The sequence below is a fragment of the Carcharhinus amblyrhynchos genome, chromosome 22, assembly GCF_965287045.1.
Source record: "Carcharhinus amblyrhynchos chromosome 22, sCarAmb.v2.hapA, whole genome shotgun sequence".
Lineage (NCBI taxonomy): Eukaryota > Metazoa > Chordata > Chondrichthyes > Carcharhiniformes > Carcharhinidae > Carcharhinus > Carcharhinus amblyrhynchos.
Genome location: NC_137345.1, coordinates 21,556,708 through 21,579,953, shown reverse-complemented (window position 1 = coordinate 21,579,953; position 23,246 = coordinate 21,556,708). Strand labels below are relative to the sequence as shown.

General features: G+C 41.4%; 1 protein-coding gene across 3 annotated transcripts in view; it reads right to left on the bottom strand.

Annotated features, from left to right (window-relative positions):
• celsr2 (cadherin, EGF LAG seven-pass G-type receptor 2) overlaps positions 1 to 23,246 on the bottom strand; it is a 309,225-nt gene that overhangs the window by 201,809 nt on the left and 84,170 nt on the right. For all 3 annotated transcript variants that reach the window (XM_080210022.1, XM_080210025.1, XM_080210024.1), the window contains exon 2: positions 822 to 1,460. In XM_080210022.1, coding sequence (XP_080066148.1) covers positions 822 to 1,460 — 639 coding nt within the window. The remainder of the gene's footprint in view (positions 1 to 821; positions 1,461 to 23,246) is intronic.

Below are 23,246 nucleotides of genomic sequence, written 5' to 3'. Positions count from 1 at the left end.
ACTGTGGAATCACCTTCACTACATGGAATTATGGCAGTTCCAAGAAGGAGGTTTATCACCACCTTCTCAAGGATAATTAGGGATGGACAATAAATGCTGGCCTTGCCATTGATGCTAACCTCCTCTTCCTCTTTCAGGTATCCAAGAGGGTGTTGTTGACCATGAACTTCTATTGCATTAGTCCATGTTACGCTTGGCAAAGTACCGCAGTGCTTATCATTGTCTCATGCATAATGGCTGACCAGGAAATCCTCCTGCCATTAAGGAGGGATTTTCAGGCTGATAACCGCCCTGCTGGCATACTTTCTATGACTGTCAAGTCCTGAGATGGGACTTGAACCCGCATCTTCTGGCCCAGAGGTAGGGACGCTACTCACTGCGCACAAAACCCCCTGTCATTGGTGCTCACATCACGTGAATAAATTTGAGGGAAAAGTAGTTGTGAAAATGTCACACAAAACAAACTGCTTTCCATTTAAACATAGTCGCCCAACCCAATCGCCATGGAATCATAGGGGGTGAGGGGTGGACAACGGAAGTGTCCGTTGACCTCAAATGGGTCTTGTTCAAGCGAAGCTGTAAAATCCTGCTCAATATGTTTTTATGATATGGAGATGCCGGCTTTGGGCTGGAGTGGGCACACTAAGAAGTCTCACAACACCAGGCTAAAATCCAACAGATTTATTTGGAAACTTATTTGGAAATTAATTCCAAATAAACCTGTTGGTCTTCAACCTGGTGTTGTGAGACTTTTTAATATGTTTTCACGTGTTTCACTATCTTAGACTGATAGGTAAAACGACACCAGATTCAAAACTCACCTGTGTAGTCTTCATGGCACTCACAGGTATATCCTCCTTCCCTACTTCGACAAATCCCATTGTTTCCACAGGGGTTGGAGTAACAAAGGTCAATTTCTGTTTCGCAATAGTCTCCCGTGAATCCTACTGGGCACCTGCACCTTAAACCATTTATCGGATGGATGGGACGAAACAAGATTGTATCCGAGGTGATGAACGGGGCGGAGCTATCAAACTTCAAGACTGAAACACATTTCATGTAATTCTCACAAGGTTCCCGGAGGCAAATGTTGTCGTCAAATGGGAGTACCCTTTGCGTGGAGATGGCTGTCAGAAGAGTGCGGTTGAGGTAAATCTGCTCCTGCAAGTCCTCGGAAGAAAAAAATTGGTTTTGGACCCCGCCAGGTAACAAGACAGACAGACTGACGTTCAAGATAGTGGCCCTTACGTCTGTGTCATTCTGTATGTTGAATATCACAATGTCCTCTTTCATTGCAGATAATATGGCAGCCACTCCCTCAACAAATAAAGAAAGGAGTGGAGAGAGAAACCTCTCTTGGGACATGTTCTCCAGGCGTAAGGTGATGCTGTTGCTCAGCATTTCATCAGTAACAATAGTGACCTGCAGTGTACACTGGGCTGTAACACTGTGAATACCATCTGAAAAAAAAAGGACAGAAAGCCTTATTACATCAGGAACCTGCTATCATATACAAGCCCTTATAATCTAGATCCTTTGAACAAAATAGCTTATAAATTTCTGCAAACAATATTATCGTATGAACATTTAATCCTTTTTCCCCTTAGCCTTTTTTTAAAACAGAAGCATAGATTATATCCAAATAAATGGATTATCCCTCCTTTGAAGTTGAGGAAGAGAAGAAGAATTGGTTAGGGTGCATTAAATATTCTTCACCATTTCAAGCTAATTTACACACACTTAATTTTGTTGAAATCTGTGACCTAAATAATAACTTTAGATTGCTAATAACATATGACTTTGTGTCAATTATGTCAACTTTAGAAACATTGAAGTTTTGACTCTGAGATAAACACACCCGAGTAACATTTTGGACATTTTCATAAATGGCCAGGATTTAGAAAACACATTTGTCAACTAACCATATTTGTTGTGTGGGATAAGATTATGATTATGATCACCATTACACTTTATTTAGTAGAGACCAATAACAATTTAGATACACATACTGGCCAGCAATCTAGTTTTCTTAAGGCAAGGATAGATAAATTTTTGAACAGTAAAGGAATTAAGGGTTATAATGAGCGGGCAGGTAAGTGGAGCTGAGTCCACAAAAAGATCAGCCATGATTTTATTGAATGGCGGAGCAGGCTCGAGGAGCCAGTTGGCCCACTCCTGCTCCTAGTCCTAATGTTCTTCTGCTATTTTCTTTTTATAGTCAAAAATCTACCAAAATATATTTGGGCATATTGCACCACTTGATTCTCAATCACAAAGTAATTAAATGAACCCCTTAACATTGCCTTGCTAAAGGTATCGGTACTCCATGTGATTTACCTACCATTCAGACAGAAGTAAGAAATGGTACATAACTCTCCAACGTATTTGCATAGCGAAGTTCATAGAATCAAAGGATGCGCCTATGCAAAAGGAAGCCATTCGGCCCATCGAGCCTGCACCGACTACAATCCCACCTTGGGCCTATCCCCGTAATACCACTTATTTACTCTGCTAATTGCCCTGGCATTAAGGGCAGCTTAGGATGGCCTTAATCCACTTAACCTGCACTTCTTTGGACTGTGGGAAGGAACTTGGGCACCCGGAGGAAACCCTTGCAGACACAGAGAGAATGTGCAAACACCAGACAGACAGTCACCTGAGGCTGGAACTGAACCCGGGTCCCTGGCGCTGAGAGGCAGCAGTGCTAACCACTGTGCTGTGTTATGAAAGCATCCTTCTTACTGATTGACCAATAGAGGATGCTTTATTTTACATTGTATCTTAAGAAAAATAAATTGAATGAACATTTTAGAATGTAGAATTCTTAAGTAATGTTAATTCACATGAGTATCAATTGCTTCTAATGATGGTTGATAAATGCATTGGCCAGTGTGACATCCATCCCCACGAAACAGAGGTCCCATATTAGATACCTCGTTTGTGCTGAATTAGCTGACTTGAATTGGGCTACAATACATTTGAGTTCAGATCCTAGGCTTAAGGAGACAGAAACCAGTCTCACTCCTACACTATTCTTACTGCTATAAAAGCTCTTGAAGGAGTTGTATCTTGCTGATTGAGGTACAACTGGTTTGTAATGATGTACTATGTTCAGGATTACAGTTACACAACCACACTGACCTTGAAAAGAGTAATTTTGTATTTGCTGAAAGTCAAATTTCTCCATTACAAGAAATGCCACATATTTTTAATACAACTTTTTATGGTTTAGTCATTCTGGTAGTATAGAGTTCAAATATTGTAGAAAAAAAGAAAAATGCTGTCAAAGCCTTTGAGCCTTTATTCATCAGGACAGATGCAAGAAAGCTAAATTTCAAGGACCTAGGAGAAATTTATACTGCATGAGAAAAGGGTGATGACTTATTGCAGTTGAAATTGTCTGGGCATTGTGCCTTTGTTGAATTAATAAAAAGAATGGGGGACAACACCTCAACTAAGCAGAGCCAACTTGCCAACCAACCAGCATAAAAAGTTGCCTCCCTTTGAAATAGGGTATTCTTCCTGATGAATACAAGACAAACCATTTCCACAGTCCATTTTTTTTAAGTTTGCTGATGAAGTTGTAGCTTCTACCTTATTTGTATGTGAATATCCTGATCACTTCTTTCAACATCTCTAAAACATTAAGGATTTTTTGGTTTTACTCCCCGGTTTGCTGTCTATGAGAATACTTCAATGTTATTGGCTGTTTACCCTGATATTACTGGATGCCTGAAAATCCTTTGATTTGGTGCCAGGTTTAAACTCACATCAGAAAAAGGGAAGTTCATTTCACTGAGGTGGCGAGATCTTTGCGGGCAATTTTCTTTGAGGTCAATGATGAGTGCCATCACTTCATCACTGACTACAAATTCCTGGCTATATTGTGTATTAAACACCATATTAGCCTCATTGTCGCTGTGCTCAGAGGCAAAACCCTATCATGAAATCTATTTGAATTCACTGTTAGCTATTTTGGTTAACCAAATCCACAAACATGAAATGGCATCCAACGGCATCAGGATGTGATCCCTTTCAAAACAATCTTCCAAAACAAGTAATTGTAAAATGTACTATTATAGAAATGAATGTTGTAACAATGGGCAACAGCTGTCCTGAAAAAAAAAATTCCCAATGTTAATCTGGCACAGTTGAAATATTCACTGCTTTACACAGCAAGGGATTGCGAAAGCTGCTGCATCTTGCCCCAATCCTCTTTAATTATTTTCAAATACTTTTTTGTTTTACATCTTCAAGATAAAAGTCAGCTTTATAAATGTTGCTGGGCTTGACAATTAAGTAGCTTCAGAATGGGAATCTTCACAGTAGGGATTTTCACAGTAACTTCATTGAAGTGTTAATGTAAGCCTACTTGTGACTAATAAATAAACTTTAACTTAGTAAGTTTGAGTATGTGAAAAACAAGTTCATATTTCAGATTTTTATTTGTTTGGAGGCGAAAGGACATTTCCAAAGACTTTGAAAATATTAACAATGACAAAAAGCCTTAAAGACGAGAAATAAATCTGCCACCCGTCGTACCAGCTCTGTAGATTCCCAGTTCAATATCACTGGGGACTCTCAGGAACTGAACTCTCTGATTAAACCTATTTTACCGTTGAAGAATCAACAAATAATTAAGGATGTCAGTCAGCAGGCTGTCATCAGGGTGTCATCCGATTCCTCAAAGATATGTCGAGAGCAGGAATTAGTCCTGGCAAAGAACCATCTTTGCTGGGATTCTGAGTATCATTTGCACATTACATATAGTGGCAAAGCACATAATGGATTTGTCATCAGCATTCCCCTAAAGGACTCTTTCCGGGAAAGACAGAACAAAGTGTTTTGAAAACTGCAAGTCCAATAAGCTTACAGTAAAATGACAAGACCATAAAAGAAAATGAGACTCGACTCCAGCAGAAAAGAGCAAATGACGTAGCAATATTCTAACTGGGCAGCACAGTTAGCACTGCTGCCTCAAAGCATCAGGGACCTGGGTTCAACTCCGCCCTTGGATGACTGTCTGTGTGGAGTTTGCACATTCTCCCTGTGGGTTTCTTCCGGGTGCTCCGGTTTCCTCCCACAGTGCGGATTAGGTTGATTCGCCATGCTAAAAGAATTGCCTTTAGTGTCCCAAGATATACAGATTAGGAGGCTTAGTGGGGTAAGTATGTAATTTAGTAGGGTCACAGAGATGCGGGTCCTTGGTAGGATCTTCTGTTGGAGAGTTGGTATGGATTCGATGGGCTGAATGGCCTCTTGAAGCAAAGGTATTCTATGAACTGTCAGAAAGATTTTTCAAACCAATTTATTAATTAAAGTTTTCCAGGAAAACAATTGCAACGAAACATTAACTTGCACAAATAATTATACAGCCTCACTAATGTAGTCATATTGTCAACATTTAAAAGGTGGATCAAGATATCCCTGAAGAATCCTCCAGGAATAAAGAGTCATAGTATCCTTCCAGTACAGAAGAGGCCATTCAGCCCATTGAGTCTATACCAACCACAATCCCATCCAGGCCCTATTCCTGTAATCCCACACTACGGTCAATTTAGCATGGCCAATCAACCTAGCCCACATATCTTTGGACTGTGGGAGGAAACCGAAGCACCCAGAGGAAACGCATGTAGCCATGAGAGAATGTGCAAACTCCACACAGGCCAGAATTGAACTTGGGTCCCTGGCACTGAGAGGCAGCAGCGCTAACTGACTGTGCCACCGTGCCGCACTAGTGTTGCAGAGCACAGCCAGCAATGGAAAAGATACAGGAGACAAAAGGAAAGATCAGAGTGAAAAGCAGAGCAACCCACAGGACAAAACGAGAACAGCACAATCCCATCATCACATGGAAAAGGAGGCAACTGAAACCAAGAGAAACAACAGCACCACTGGAGGTGGAAGAGAGATTCAAGATGGACCTACATTATAAATGGAATAACAGAATGAATGGAAAGCCTATGCAAATAAAGCATAAAATTGGCAAGACATGCTTCTATCAAAGGGAAACTACATCAATATTGCAGTGTAGTGAAAGAAAAAAGTGACTTTCCACCATGAGAATCACCTAGCTGTGGTGGAAAGAACACACAACCTCTCTTATGATTAGGTACCTTCTATAACCACTTGATCCAGACTAAGTGAAAAGTTAACTGAGTCTGATGCCAAAAGACTGGACTGAATGAGTTGTAGAGATCAACCAGGCTATCAACACAGGAGGCCAATGAGATTTATTCAAGAATCCCCGGCACAAGACAAAGTTGACCTGAGTTCAACCAAACATTCACTCTATGATCAAATGTAACTCCTTTCTCAATTATAGAAAATATTCTTGGACCATAGACATGGCCCTAATATGTCACATTAACCTTGTCTTCTTCCTTCCAACATACACTGGAAATGAATTTGTCAATTTTGTAAATGATTTATTGGATGGTAAACCCTGCACAGAAAATCCTGGTGACTTTTCACATTGGTGTTCACAGGTTGAGATTTTTCCAGCCATACAAGGTATAAATGGAGCCAAAAAATGCCACTCACAAACAAAACCCATCCCAGAAAGAACTTAGATATATATTACAGCTTTTTTGATCTCAGGTCAGCCCAAATTGTTTACAGTCAATGAATTACTTGAGAAGTGGAGTTACTATTGCAATATAGGGAAATATGGCAACTAACTTGCGCACAGCAAGGTCCCAAAAGCAGCAGTGAAAAAAATGACAAGATAATCAATTCTGGTGAAATTTGTTGAGGCATTGTTCTTCACAATGCCACAAGATTGTTAACGTCATCCTGAAAGGGCAGATGGGAGAACTACTTTGGTCAACAAATAGGAGCAACTAGTTTCAGAAAAATATTCAGAAACTGCTGATAAATTCATGGATTTTGATGCACTCCATGAAGAGGCAAGTGATACTTCGCCTTCAGATCTTATCAGCATGTGAAACAAGGGAAACAAAATGAACAGGCAGCTGTGTTAGACAATTCTAATCATATAAAATTACTGCGGATGCTGGAATGTGAAACAAAAATAGAAAATGCTGGAAAATCTCAGCAGGTCTGACAGCATCTGTGGACAGAGAATTGAGTCAGCGTTTTGAGTCTGGATGGCCTTTCATCGGAGTGTTAGACAACTGTTGTTTGACAACTGAAATAGTGTAATTGCCATAATTTGAAAATGTGAAACACATCAATTGCATTTTTTCAATAGTAAAAAAAAATTGAATTTAATCCCTGGAGACCATAATGGGCATTAAAACGGCCAAAGAGGAGTAATCATATGGGAAGAGACATGGTGGCACAGTGGTTAGCATTGCTGCCTCACAGCACCAGGGACTAGGGTTCGATTCCTGGCTTGGGTCACGGTCTGCGTGGCGATAGCATGTTCTCCCTGCGTCTGATTAGGTTTTCTCTGAGTGCTCCAGTTTCTTCCCACACTCCAAAAGACATGCTGGTTAGGTGCATTGACTATGCTAAATTCTCTCTCTATGTACCCGGAGTGTGGTGACTAGGGGGTTTTCACAGTAATTGATTGCAACGTTAATGTAAGCCTGCATGACTAATAAATAAACTTTAAGAGAAGAAGTAGCAAGGAATCTCGCTGGTTACTTTCCAGTAGCCCCATTGGACTGTGAGAAACTGTGACTGGTTAAAGTTATAGCAGATGGAGTTCAGTGGGGGTCAAAGAAAAATAAATCAGGTTGTTTTAAAATGGTGAACAGCTAAGTACTCTACAGAAGCAAAGAGATTTGGGAGACCAAGCACAGATCACTTAAAGCTAGCAGACAGGTGAAATAAATAATCATAAAAACTAGTGGAACAGGGGCTTTTATCACAAAGGATCTGGATTATAAAGAAGAGGAAGCTAAGTTTCAGTTGTATGGGGTTTGCTTCAGAAGGGCCAAGAGATCCCATCGATGGGAAGGAAAATCCCACCCTTTGTTTCAAACAAATAGGGATACAGTGGCTAGCCCTGCTGCCTCACAGCATCAGGGTTCAATTCCAGCCTTGGGTCATGCTAAAAGATTGCCCCTTAGTGTGCCATTATAGGGGGAATTAGTGGGGTACATGTGTGGGGTTACGTGAATGATGGGGGGGAGTCGGCGAGCTTGGGTGGGATGCTCTGTTGGAAAATCGCTGCAGACTTGATGGGCTGAATGGCCTCCCCTGCATTATAGGGATTCTATGATTTCTGGGACAACTGGTCCTTTTACATTTGAGGCTGAGAGATTTCTTTTGGGTAACGGTGTCAAGGATTATGTAGTTAAGGCAGATAAATGGAGTTGAGCAGCAAATTGGCCACAATCGAACTCAGTAGCATAATGGGCTGAATGATCTACTGTTCCTACCTGTACAATGGAAAAGCTTTGCTACGGGACAACACTGGTACCTTCCACTTCACAGCACAGTACATTAGAGTTCAATGCGTATGATGCTATCTTGTTACAGCTATTTCATTTAATTATGTCCTGTGATACCAATAGCTATTTATGATTCCCAGCAATGCTAAATTCTACATTCAAAGCAAAGCAAAAAATTCAGAGGATTTAAAATACAAATACAATTCAAAACAGATTCAGATTTGCATGAATGTTTCAAAAAGGAATGCTTTTGTTATTTCTTCATTCTGTGTATCTATCAATTCATTCAGGAATCACCTGAAAGAATTAGCAAAGGTATTAGATTTTCAACAAAGGTATGTTAGTTGATTGATCATTAATCCCTAATTAATGTGTGAGGCATATGACAAAAATTTAGCCACAAAGACTCAGGTACATTGCTTTATTGATAAAATTTATATTGAAGGGAAATTCTCATGACGGATATCAATTTGAAATTTTAATCCAACTTATCCAAATTTTGACAAGTATGCTATACATTTGCAGCAGTCTTTATTTAATTAGATTTCCGGCATTTAATGACTGATTTTCAGTTTTATTGAAGACAAGTATTTTGGAGTTAAGAGGGAACTGAATTGATACTAAGAACATAAGAACATCTCTTAATTGAAGAAACACAGGCCTCAGGCGGAGTTTGTGAAAAAACAGGATGGAGTTGCTAATTACAGCCGCTGAGAGAAAAATGTCAGTAAACACTAGAACATACGTTTTTTTTCAAGTAAGAATCAACAAACATCTCAAAGAATCAAAGCAGTCCTCCTTCTAATAAGTACAGAGCAGAAACAAGGCCATTACAGATTACAGACGATTGCACGTCTCAACAGGCACACTTGCATGAAGATGCAATTGGCCAATGTTAAATGGATCCCCAATTTGTTATTATGGTCCTCATCAGCTAAATAATTGGAAGGAGAGGGAGCCACACAAACAGACATTATTCCCATCTTAAAACAGATCTTTTTAAACTCTGACTCTTGGCTTTCTCCCTTTCCTCTCCAGTGAATATCTTACTCCTTCATCACCAATCAGTAACCATAGAAAGATAAAAATGCACGTCACTGTTTAATTCATCAAGAAGACTCACAATACCAGGTTAAAATCCAACAGGTTTATTTGCAGGTATCACAAGCTTTCAGGACTGTGCTCTTTCACCCTCATGACTCACCTGTTGAAGGAGCAGTGCTCCAAAAGCTTGTGATACCAATTAAACCTGTTGGATTTTAACCTGGCGTTGTGAGACTTCTTACTGTGCCCATCCCGGTCCAATGCTGGCATCTCCACATCTTGATTCATCAATGCATACTTGACTGTTTCCACATTTCTAGATGGAAAGCTGAGCCTTCCTACTAGACAGGAAAGAAACACCTATGTTACTGTTCTTTGGCTTTGCAGGTAATCCGGGGGTGCTGAAAAAGCAGCAAGCTGGTGATTCACAACAACAGAGCGTAAAAAAGTTCTGTTTTACAGCACAATTTAATCTTCTTCATGCTCTTCTTTAGGTATCATTGGATTACTTGATCATTCAATTAAGTAATACATTGATCTTCCTTACTCAATCAACATGCTGTGTAGATCTTAATCTAATAGGTTTTAATACATGTGAACTCCCAAAAGGAGGAGCCTTTTAAAACTAAATGTCTCTGTACAACTGCACACACAAAAGACAAATTATTTTTAATTAAATACATATTTACAATAAATGTCTTTCTTTTAAATATAAACGATTTTTTAAGCCATGACCCCAACTGTGCTACATTTTTAATTAGGGTGCTGGAGATTCAAACTTAACAGTTAAAGAACATTTGTAGCACAATTAATCCCTAATAATGGATCGAATGCTGTTGTAGCAGGTACCTGACAGTGTCTATCACTAGTTGAACTTGCCAGCTTTGTTTTTGGATCTTTTGTGTGGCGTGTTGTTAAACATTAAAGGGGAGGTGATGGTTTGGTGGTATTATCACTGGACTATGAATCCAAAAACTTAGCTAATGTTCTGGGACCCGTGTTTGAATTCTGTCACAGGAGATGGTGGCATTTGAACTTAATTTAAAAAATCTGGAATTAAGAACCAACTGATGACTATGAAACCATTGAGGATTGTTGGAGAAATCCATCTGGTTGACTAATGTCCTTTAGGGAAGAAAATCTGCCACCCTTATCTATATGTGACTCCAGATCCACAGCAATGTGGTTGATTCTCAACTGCCCTCTGAAATGGTCTAGCAAGTCACTCAGTTCAAGGGCAACTAGGAATGGGCAATAAATTCTGGAAAGCCAGAGATGTCCATGTCCCATGAATGAATTTTTAAAAAATTACACAAGCTGATAATGTCACAAGGGAAACAGCCTCTAGACCTCAGGAAACAACCTGACTACACTCAATCAGATGTGACATAACAGCACTATCTTAAGCCATTCTCCATGGCAGGTTATGTGACAGGGAGGACATTCAATCAGAAGGGAGGATGGCAAGTGGGCTACCCACCACCATCCTGTGTCCACCTTGTTAAACCTGTGGCAGGAAGGCCCATGGACAGCCTTTCCACCTCTAAATACAATGCCCACTTAGGGACCACATCCACCATGGTTGGTATTACCCCAGAGGCTGGCACAACATTCACCATGCAGGCAGTACGACAACAGACCTATGCCAGTTGCTTGTGATCTCCCAGAGGTGGGGGAGGAGGAAGGTTCCAGTTCAAACGTAATGTTCAATCAAGGATCCAGGTATCGGGAATAGGGAGGCCAGCTGACAGACATCTCCTGCCCTTGCTGCTGACGCCTGCCACACAATCTCCCCAGAACCTCCCAGTTCATAAAACCCCTCCTTCCATCACTTACCTCTGACCTAGGTTGCTCTGCATTCCAGTGGGTAAGTTCCAGAAACAGCCATGGCCTGTCCACAGGCACTGCTGAGTAAAAGAGCTGCTGGCCTCCAATGAGCACAAGTTAGTGGAGTTTTCACATTCTCCTTATGTCTGTGCGAGTTTCCTCCGTGCGCTCTGGTTTCCTCCCACACTCCAAAGATGTACGGGTAAGGTGGATTGGCCAAGCTAAATTGTCCCTGAGTATCAGGGGGATTAGCAGGGTAAATACATGGGTTACGGGGTTAGGGCCTGGGGGGATTGTTGTCTGTGCAGGCTTAATGGGCCGAATGGCCTTCTTGTGCACTGTGGGGATTCTATGATTCTATAAACAGTGCTTGGATTTTTGAGGTTAGCTGTGCATCTGCCTATTGTTTAAGTTTTTTTTAAGTTTATTTATCAGGTGTGACAAGTAGGTTTACATTAACACTGCAACGAAGTTGCTGTGAAGTTATTGTGTTGTCCTGAAGTAGCTGCGCCACTTGCAGTAAAATAACAATGAAAGCCATGAGTTTCACTGTTATTTTGACAGCAAAACCTGAGCCAGTATAATTATACAATCAGTGGATCGGTTTCAATACATTTCATTTGAAATTCCAATTTGATTTTTGACAGCTTCGCGATTCAGAATCGAGTGCAGTAAAATGGCAGGTTCAGCACGGTGACTGACAGCTCCAGAGAGCCTCGAACATTCTTGAGGATGCCGACCGTTAATCAGGGAAGTGGAAGGTCAGAGATGAGGTTTGTAGAAAATATTACAAGCATTTACTATTAGAGCAGAAAAAAACCAACTTTGGAGTATCCACTGGGAAATCTGCTCCTCACATATGTGGTTAAGGTTGGTGAAGCCCGCTATTATGTTGCTTCCTTCACTCAAGCGCAAACACAAAAGGATTCTTGCCAATATGCATCAATTTCATATTTATTTTGTAAATCAAAGTTACAGTTGTGTCGCAAATCAGTCTAGTTTTGTAATCTGATCTCTGTATATGAAATTTGTATAATCGAGTACATCTGCCTCGGTTACAATTGATGCTCTCAGTGGGGAAGTTTCATAATTGAAATCTATGTTTTCTCTCTTTCACCGAAGATATTGGCTTACGCTATTTAGTACATGGTCCAATGACCACCAGTCTCCATCTGGTAATTTGTTCAAGCGCTCAGTCTTCAAGTGTAATCTCAAGTGGCAGGTTACACAACTATGGAAAGTGACTATGTCACATGTCCTCCACACTGATTTACTTCCAACAACAAAAATGTGCATTTATATAGTGCCCTTAACATAGCAAGGCATCCCAACATACTTTAGAGGGCCGCAATGAGGTCAATTGTGACACCAAGCCATGTAAATATATACTGAGGATGGGTGAGAGAATCTTAAGTTGAAGTTTATTTATTAGTCACAAGGAAGGCTTACATTGCAATGAAGTTACTATGAAATTCCCCTAGTCGCCACATTCTGGCACCTGTTCACGTTAATGCACCTAACCAGTGCGTCTTTCAGACTGTGGGAGGAAACCCACGCAGAGACAGGGAGAACGTGCAACTCCAAACTGTCAATCACCCAAGCTGGGAATCAAATCCATGTCCGTAGTGCTGTGAGGCAGCAATGCTAACCACTGTGCCGACCAAGTAGAGAAAGGTGTTGAGGGAGACAGATTAGAGAGGACATTCCTCAGGTTAAAGCCTAGACAACCGAAGGGATGGCTGCCTAAGGCCATGGAGAAATTTGGTCTCAGGTAGTAGAATTTTTAAAATCAAGGTGTTGCCAATCAATGTTGTTCAGTGGCCACACAAACAATGGGGAATCAGAACATGGGGGGGTTTTGACTAGCTCAAATTTACGGAAGAGTGAGAAAGTGGAACGCTTGGAAACCATCAGAGTGGTCAAGTCTGGAATAGCAAAGGTGTAGTGAGGGTTTCTGCAGAAGGTGCGCTGAGGCTGGAGTGGAGACTGGCAATGTTAGGAGATGGAAACAGGCTCTCTTGATGATGGCGTAGGTACATTCGCAGGATAATGATCTGCGGACCCAGGTTCGAATCCCGCCTCAGCAGGTGGTGGGATTTGAACTTAATAAAGAAAAAATCTGGAATTAAGAATGTACTGCTGACCATGAAACCATTGGTGATTGTCCGAATACCCGATCTGGTTCACTAATGTCCTTTAGGGAAGGAAATCTGTTGTCCTTACACAGTTGGGCCTACATGTGACACCAGAGCCACAGCAACGTGATTGACTCAACTGCACTTCAAGGATGGATAATAAATGCTGCCCAGCGAGTGATGCCCATGTCCCATGAATGATTAAAAAAAGTGTTAGGAATGAGAAATTTCCACGTTCTTAGTATGGTTAATTTTAGCACAGGGACTACCACCCATTTAACAGCAAATAATTCAGTGAAGAATGGGAATTAAAATGAGAAATTTCTGGTCTGATTGATTGATTGGTGTATACAACTTTCACCAACCAAGTAACCAGAGGAGCTCTATTTTCCATCTGGTTACTATTTTCTGTCACTCCAAGGGCAAACCATTTGTTGGTAAATTGAAGTGAGTATTAGTTGACACTGGCCATTTTTGGAGGATTAGCCATGTCAGAAAGCATCCACGTGAAATAATACCAGCACAAATTCGAGCGCTGAAATGTGCTTGTTAAATAACTCCCAGTGTACTACATTCGGCATCAGAATTTGGCTGCGTTTTGAGTCCACTCTGTCATCAATCTTAAGTTTACAGCAAAAAGAAATGTTGGCTCATATTAATCATTGAATCATCGCTTCACTATACAGTCCATATTTCCTTATTCATTTCAGGATAAGATCTTGCCCTAGGGTGAAACTGAATACATTCTTCATTTTAGTTTGAGGATAGCAGCTGTTGCGGGAGGAGCACGGTGCGGAACAGATACACTTTGGTGTCACTTGCTCATGAGAAAGATAAAGCTATAGCATGACTCTGTTGTTTACGCAGAGAACAACTGGGGAAACAAATTGATTTAAGATTCTGTAGATTGCAGCAGCTCCAATGTATACAAGAAAGTATGGGCTGCACAGTGGCACAGTGGTTAGCACTGCTGACTCACAGTGCCAGGGACCTGGGTTCAATTCCGGCCTCTGGTTACTGTGTGCAGAGTTTGCACATTCTCCTCGTGCCTGCGTGGTTCCCCCCAGCTGCTTTGGTTTCCTCCCACAGTCCAAAGATATGCGGGTTAGGCTATGCTAAGTTGGTGTCAGGGGGGTTATGGGAATAGGGCTTGGGTTGGATTGTGGTCGTTGCAGACTTGATGGGCCGAATGGCCTCCTTTTGCACTGTAAGGATTCTATGAAAGTGCTGTCATTTTGAAAAAACTACAAGAACATTCAAAATGATTGAAAACTTCAGCTTAGTCTGTTACTCAATGTTACCAAAATCAGACTTTCATTCATCTAAATGGAAAGATGAGTAAAATATAAGCTCAGATCTTCTGATCTCCAGATGGTCAGAGACAGGATATGTTTCCTAAGATGGATCTTGGAACCACTCGGAAATCCCAGCGCACTGACTCCATGGGAATTGTCTGGGAAGTATGAACCCCATTGGAAAATTCCCCTGCTCGTTGGTATCCTCTGAGAAAGTCTGCAAGTCTAAGTCTGAGTCATAGGATGGGATTTTTCTGACCACGCTCACCCCGAATCCCACCCAAGGTCAACAGATCTTTCCATGATCTGCCTCTCACCCGCTACGATTCTTGTAGCAGGCGGAATGGGAAAATTCACCACAGAGGCATACAGTAAAGAAAAGGCACTTTGGCCCAACACCATAAGTCCCCACCCCAACACTCCGCTCACCCTGACTCCTCCCAGACAGCTCAACTCCTATGTGACCCGACCCCAGCACCTGACTCCCCTGATCCTGACTTGCCTAAGCCTCCCAAAATCTTCCCAGATCTGACACCACAATCCAACTAACCTTCAGCCTGGCCTGACAAGCCCTCAAACCAACCTGACTAACCCCAACACCCTAACTCCTCCTGACGCCCCCAACTACCCCACAGTTCCTAATAATCCCATCCCCATTACCAGACTACCTCCATGATCACCCAAATTTCCCCTCACCCAACCACCCTGACTTTACCCAACCGATTTCCTCAACCACCTGCCACGCTGTACCCTACCCATCTGCTATCCTACCTAAATATCACTCTATTTTCCACCTTGCCACCTACTACCCTACCTACCACTTTACCTATCTGCCATCCTACCACCTCACCCACGTGCCACTGTCCAGGTGCTAAGATGTCACCCTACCACCTTCCCTTAACCACCCTAGCACCTTACCACCACTCTACTGATTTTCAAAGATGTTTTGAGACATTTAAACTCTGGTGTTGCGCAATGGGGTGTGTCTTGTCTTCCTCTGTGCTGCAGTCCTACAATGAAACTCTTTGAGAGGCTGTGCACTCCATATTTCTGGAGAAGTCAGATCAATGATCCTGGCCAGAAATGTGGAACTCCAAGGTGGTGGGAAAAGGTAGGAATAGAGCGGCATTCTAATGGAGATTGCCAATCCTTGGAAGATTTGGGCTAAAATCATCAAAAATCTCTGGGTTGTGATGAGACTGTGCAGTATTTTAATCATGTTTCTCTGCAGGATGTTTTGTCAGCACCATGTAATCTGTAGCCGGTGTCCTATATTGTTGCTGAGGCAGGATAATTGATATTGTGTTGATTTTAATCTGAATTAATGCAACGTTCTGTGATTTTAATGATCCCTTGTTGAATAGAACTTGATCTAGGGGTGATTGGCAGGTCATGTCATGTGGCTAGGGACAGCTATTTTTCACAGAGCATTTTAGTTTTAGAAGCAGCTTGAAGCTGAGAGACATAGCAGTGGTTTTACTCTCTTTCTGGAGTTGACGTTATTATTTTTTAAGTGTGCAGTGTTAGAAGCTGCAAGAGACTGGATTTAGCTCTCTGAAGTTTGGTTGTTTTGAGGATATATCTTCTCTGCAAACAGCTGGCCTGGATTTATGTCCATATGTGTTACAAAGCTGAAAGTCCAGTAGTACATAAGCATATCTGTTCCTGTGCCAAGTCTAAAGAAGGGTGGATGTCTGTGGGATGGTGTTTCATTTAGAAGAAGAGATATCTTTTTGTTAGGAGTTATAATGTATCATGTTAAAGTCTTGTAATTGGTAAAAGTTATGCTAATTCTTTTTGTTATATTTTAACTGTGTTCTTAAATAAACTTAATTTGATAAAAGCTTCCTAGTGGCTCACTTGAATCATACCTGGAGTGAAACACCTTATGCTCACCCATGCCAAAATCAAACGTAAAACTTATGCCGAAATTTTACCGGCCTGCCTGCCACAGGAATTGGAGTGGGTGGGCAAGGGGCAGACCATGGAAAAGCCTGTTGACATTGGGCAGAATTTTACGGCCTTGCGTGTCTCCTTTAGAATCTAGGCTAACTCACAAAACACTTTGGAGTCTTTGGACTGGGTCTTAAAAGACGTGCCAAAACTGGGAGATTTTGATGAACTAATCTCAGTCAGGATAGCAGGTTCAGTATTCCAATTAGTTTCGATGCCTCGGGTTACCAGGGAGAAATTGGTTCAGGTCATCAGCTCTGATTACTAGCCAATGGCTCCTGCAGGGATTTTGCATGTGCAGATATTAGATGGTGGAAGGCCCAGTACTGGATCTGGCTGGGAATGTCCCTGGGTAGTTGAATGCAACTCATAAATTCAGATGCTAATTGAAAAATGGTCCACTTACCCCAGATCCCTGTTTCTTGTTGGTTTGTCAATCCTCTATCCACCCCAATACATCACTCACAAAACAATGAGCTCTCATCCTGTACAATAAACTTTTATGTGGCACCTTAGCATTTTCTTTTGAAAAATCCAAATATACTTGCATCCACTGGTCCCCCTTTATCCAGTCTGTTTGTTACATCCTCAGAAAACTCTGATAAATTGGCAAATGAAATTTCTCTTTCACAAAACCATGTTGACTCTCCCTGAATATATTATGATTTTCCAAATATCCTGCTTTTTTTTTAAATAATGGATTCTAAAATTTCTTCATGACAGAGGTTGGTTAACTGGCCTATAGTTACTTGCTTTGTCTCCCTCTCTTGAATAGTGGTGTTACATTTCCACTAGGATCTTTTCAGAATGCAGGGAATTTTGGAAGATTAAAACCAATATATCCATTATCTCAGCAGACATGTCTTTTACAAACTGAGGATGCAAAACAATGACATCTAAGGGATCTGTCCATCTTTTGTCCCTTTCTTCTTTGCAAAAATATATTCATAAAGAACATTACAAAATATTTCAAAATGGCCATTACAGGAAGTGCGTTATCATAGAATCCGACAGTGCAGAAGGAGGCCATTCGGCCCATTGAGTCTGCACAGACCACAATCCCACCTAGGCCCTATCCCCATAACCTGATGCAATTGCCATAGCTAGTTCCCCTGACATTAAGGGACAATTTAGCTTGGCCAATCTACCTAATCCACACAACTTTGGACTGTGGGAAGAAACACACGCAAACATAAGGAGATTGTGCAAAACTCCACACAGAAAGTGACCCAAGCTGGGAATCAAACCCGGGTCCTGATGCTGTGAGACAGCAGTGCAAACCACTGTGCCATCCTGATGCCCCAATATTCATGTTTTCTGCATAAACCATGTTGTAATCTGAGGTGCTTCAATACAACCAAAGGAGAATTATAGAAATTTCAAAATGTCAATACAGAAAGTGCAATGGTATTTAAGCTGTCTACACCAGTCACAATGCACTCTGAGGTGCTTCATTATAATTGATACATGTAACATCCACCATATACATTCAATGTGAGTCATACAGCCCGAGGGGTCTATACAATTCCCAGCCCCTTGGTGCACTATGGCTGAAAGGTCTTCTGACAGAGACTTTTCCCCACTGTGCCTCCGTGGCAGCTACCCCAAGCTTTAGTGCATCCCTCAGCACGTAGTCCTCGACTTTGAATAGTGCCAGTCTGCAACAGTCAAGGACAATTCTTTGCACTGGAAGATTGGCAAGTTTCAGACAAAATAAAGACCACCTTTCACTGAGTGGATGATCGTCCAGCTGCAGTTGATGTTTGTCTCATTGTGTGACCCTTGGGAACAGCCCGTGAAGCAGCCCTGCGTCACAGAATTGCTAGGAATGAACCTTGACAATTTTGTTCCATTCATTTTTTTCCAGTACTTTACCTCTAGTTCCTTCTCTCCTTTTGTCCCGATTGTTTCTAACACTCGTATTAATCAGCATTACTCAATCATTAGTACTATAAACAGTACAATGTACACTACAGCAACAAGAAACTTATCATAACAGTATATAGAACTTCATAAAATGTAGGAAGAAATTCTGATCAAAGCACAGTCCTGAATGAATTATCACAGTGGACTGGCATTGTTTTATAGCCTTCAGTGGGACAGCAACATGGGAACAAATGAACTCCCAGCGACGTCATTTGCATTTGAATGACAGCGTAAAATACGGCCTAGTCAAGAGCTTGATAAAAAGGTAGCTTGTTTTCTTTATGTGGTCAAAAATAGAAAAACAGCTTGCTTGGCAGCCAGAAAACGAATAAATGTCGTAGAGAGTGCGCAACAGAACGAACAAAGGCCGGCTCCCTACGGTTGGTCCTCCTATTCAAGTGCAGTTCCATGAGCACCGTTTTGTTTCTGGCCACAATCGTGGTTACATCAAAAAATATTTCTGTGGGGTTCGGAAGTCACTTTCCTGATTGATGGGATCAGTTTAGCATAATTGTGCGGCACAAGGAGGGTTGGCGGTGCTCTGCTTGGTGCACAGGAGCTGCAGGAGGGCAAACTGAAAAAAGCAGGTGAAAATGTTTCCATGCAGAGATATATAAGCAGGAGCATGTTACAGAAGTGACCTCAGGAGTGAGATAAGCAGGAGAGGCTGCAGGTGTTAATTCACGTCAGTTTTTGTGGCAGATTGGAAGTCCCGTGCATATTGATGGATATGAGACAACAATTTGCAAAAGGGTACAATTTATGGCCGCTTTCTTTTTGGAAACGCTTCAAAAATAGAAGGAAATAAAAGATCAGTTTAGTTTCTTGGGGATCTTTAACTGGGAAACTGTTGGATCATTCACAGAAACAAAGTTCAATCAATTTCTTTCTTCCCGTTTTGCTGGCTTGACTCAGGGAACATCAGACATCATCTTACACCTCACCCCAACCAACCATTTCTCATATATACAATCACAGAATCTCTACAGTGCAGAAGGAGGCCATTTGGCCCATTGAGCTTGCACCAACAAAAGTCCCACCCAGATCCTATCCCCCTTAACTCCACATATATTCACCCTGCTAATCGCCCTGACATTAACAGACAATTTTGCATGGCTACTCCATCTAACACGCACATCTTTGGACTGTGGGAGGAAACTGGAGCACCCGGAGAGAACCCACGCAGACACAAGCAGAACGTGCAAACCCAGTTGTTCTCTGCGTAAACAACAGTCACCCAAGGCCAGAATCTAACCCGGGCCTCTAGCATTGTGAGGCAGCAGTACCAACCACTGTGCCACCATGCCACCTAAATGAGTGACAGATTATTTGACAATGGTAAGTATTTCAATTGAGCCTGATGAGGCTGGCCTCCACACAAATAAACTTTTCAGTAAGAGGTATTTATTGTTGGATAACTATAGAATCCCTAGAGTGCAGAAGGAGGCCATTCAATTCATCAAACCCATGCCGATTTTCTGAAAGAGCATCTTACCCAGGCCCACATCACCACCCTATCCCTGTAATCCCATGCACTTACCATGGCGAATCCACCTAACCTACACATCTTTGGATACTAAGGGGCAATTTAGTTTGGCCAATCCACCTAACCTTTGGACTGTGGGAGGAAACCGCAACACCCGGAAGAAACCCATGCAGACGCAGGGAGAATACTGAAACTCTACACAGACAGTTATCCAAAACTGGAATCAAACTCAGGTCCCTGGCACTGTGAGGCAACAATGCTAACCACTGCGCCCCATGCCAATGAGAATCAGAAGCAGGCACCATGACAGAGCCCTCCTCTCAGCTCAACCCTGTCTTGTATTTGCATGATATTCACACATGCACAATTTCCAGCAGGGAATTACGAAACAGTGATCAAGAACCCCAGCCATCCGTAGGTCACTTTTAGAAAGCAACACTATTCATTGTTCAGTACCCATGCAAACTGAACCACACATACAACTCAACAGGCACTCAGTAGGCGAGATCAGAGATCAGAAAGAGGCAAAAAGTACAAAGTGGAGGATTTAAAAGAAGGCTTTAAAGGCAGGGATTAAGGTGGCAAAACAAGGATGCTGAGGAACAAGGTCCACAAGGTGGGGCAGGAGTAAATGCTGCTGGTGTTGGATCTTGGATCAAGAGGCAAGCCATTATTAAAAGTCTGGGAATTTCCTGCCAACACAAAAGATTGTAGAGGATGGGGCTGTGGGTTGGCGAATATGGAGGGATTTTAAGTTGAGGACAGAGAATTGATTCTAAAATTCTTGATACAAAGGCAAAGCTCACAAAATCTGCAGAAGCAAACAGTATCCAGTATAGTGTACTAAAATCCAAAAACACAACTTTTACACTCCAAATACAAGAATTTGCAAGTTACAGAAGTGGATGACAGATTGCATTTTAAGGTGGAATTTTACACTTTGCTCACTGACCTATGTCTCAACTTGATTTTATGGTTCTCAGGGTTAAAGGAACAGAAACATAAATCGTAAAGTTAGCAAAACAAGCAAGTTTATCTCAACATTGCACACAAAATAAAATTAAAAGAAGAACCATTCTGCCACAGCTACTGTCCTTTAGATAAAATCAGAATGTTAAAGGCCTTCAAAAATAATCCAATGGCTTACTTCATTGCTTTTCTTCTTGCAAGATACATCAGATGAGTGACATCCTTGGCACCAGCATATGTGTGACATCTTTGGCACTTTAACCTTGGCAAGCAGCTGACAATGCCAGCAGGCACAGAACATGTCAAAGCTATAGGCTATGTTCCAGTATGGTTTCAAAAAGACATTTCCAGTTTTGTCATGTCATCAGCCAAATTTGAAGTAATACCTTGTGTATCGAAGTCCAAGTCCGTAATATACCTACAACTGGGGGCCACTATTGTATACTTCCCTCCAGTGTGAAAAACAATTATTCACCCACAGCTTTCCATTTTCCGTCTCTTAGCCAGTTGTATCTATCCTGCCACATGACAAATCTGGAAATGTTAACAAAGAGGAGGATAGTAACAGACTTCAAGAGAACATAGACAGACTGGTGAAATAGGCAAAGACATAGCAAACACTATTTAATGCACTGCAGTGTGCAGTGATTTATTTTGATCAGAAAAATAAGGCAAGTTAATGTAAACTAAATGGCACATCTTTAAAGGAGGGTGGAACAGAAAGTTCTGAGTACGTATATGCACGTCTTTGAAGGTGGCAGGTTAATTTGAGAAAGTTTTTAAATAATGCAGAGAGGGTTTGTGGTTCTATAACAACTGGGGCCACCATTGTATACTTCCCTCCAGTGTGAAAAATAGCTATTTACACAGCTTTCCACCTTCTGTTTCTTATCCAGTTGTACCCCTCCTGCCACTTCTCCTTTAGCCTCGTAGTAAAATAAAAAGTAAAATAAAGCTTTTTATTAGTCACAAGTAAGACTTACGTTAACACTGCAATGAAGCTACTGTGAAATTCCCCTAGTTACCACACTCCGGCACCTGTTTGGGTCACTGTACCTAACCAGCACATCTTTCAGACTGTGGAAGGAAACCGGAGCACCTGGAAAAAATCTACGCAGACACAGGGAGAACTTTTAAATTCTACAAAGTGACCCAAGCCGGGAATCGAACCCAGATCCCTGGCACTGTGAGGCAGCAGTACTAACCACTGTGCCACTGTGCTCCATTGTATGATACTTGATCAAATGTCTTTTTGAAACTATAGTGGAAGGATATCACGGCCTTGAGGAGCGTGATGAGATTTATTAGAATAGTACCAAGGATATAGGTCTTCATTATGTTGAGGAGAAGTTAGACAAACTCAAGTTGTTCCACTTAGAACGGAGCAGTTTAAGAAAGGTGGACAAAATCATGAAGTGTTTCAACTGGGTAAATAAGGAGAAGTTATCTCCAGTGGCCAAAAATCAATAACCAGAGAACACAAAGAACCAGAGGTGAGAAGAGGCTGTTTTCAAAGACAGTGAATGATCTAGAATGAAATGCATGGTAGAAGCAGATTAAATAATAACTTTCAAAAGTGAATTGAATAAATACTTGAATGAAAAAAAAATAGGCTATGGGGAAAGGGCAAGAGAAAAGACAAACCGGACATTTCAAAGAATCAGCACTGACATGATGGATTAAATATTAAATATCACCCCTCAGTTTTGATGAATTCTGTTAACATTTGAAAGTGAATAACTGATATCAAATAACAGGAGTAAATTTATAATGAAGTTTTCAACTGTTTTAAATCTTTAAGATATATATTCACATTTACTGCTAAGTTTAAAGCACTTTTCCATCATATATTGGTTACAGGAGGTCACGAGAAACTCTTTCTGTGTATAGACGATACTTTTGGCTCCATTCGCATGGAGATGGGAGCTTTGTCTTCTGCTCATGCATTTTCCAAAATTTTCCTTTCAACACGAGGGGAAAGGAAAATGGTACTGTCAGTGATTCCTCTAAATTACAAACATTAGAGTCAGGGGCATGGAAATGCACACTAAGCTAATCCAGTGCAACATCCATGTTTGGACACGTGTACATTGTTAAGGATGCAATTCTGACTCAGTGCCTTTGGAGGCACCACCCTGGAGTCGTTTGCACTAGCAGTTGAAGACAATTATGACCTCTGGCATTACTAGATCATGATCTTGTTGGAACCATAGAATCCCTACAGTGCAGAAGGAGGCCATTTGGCCCA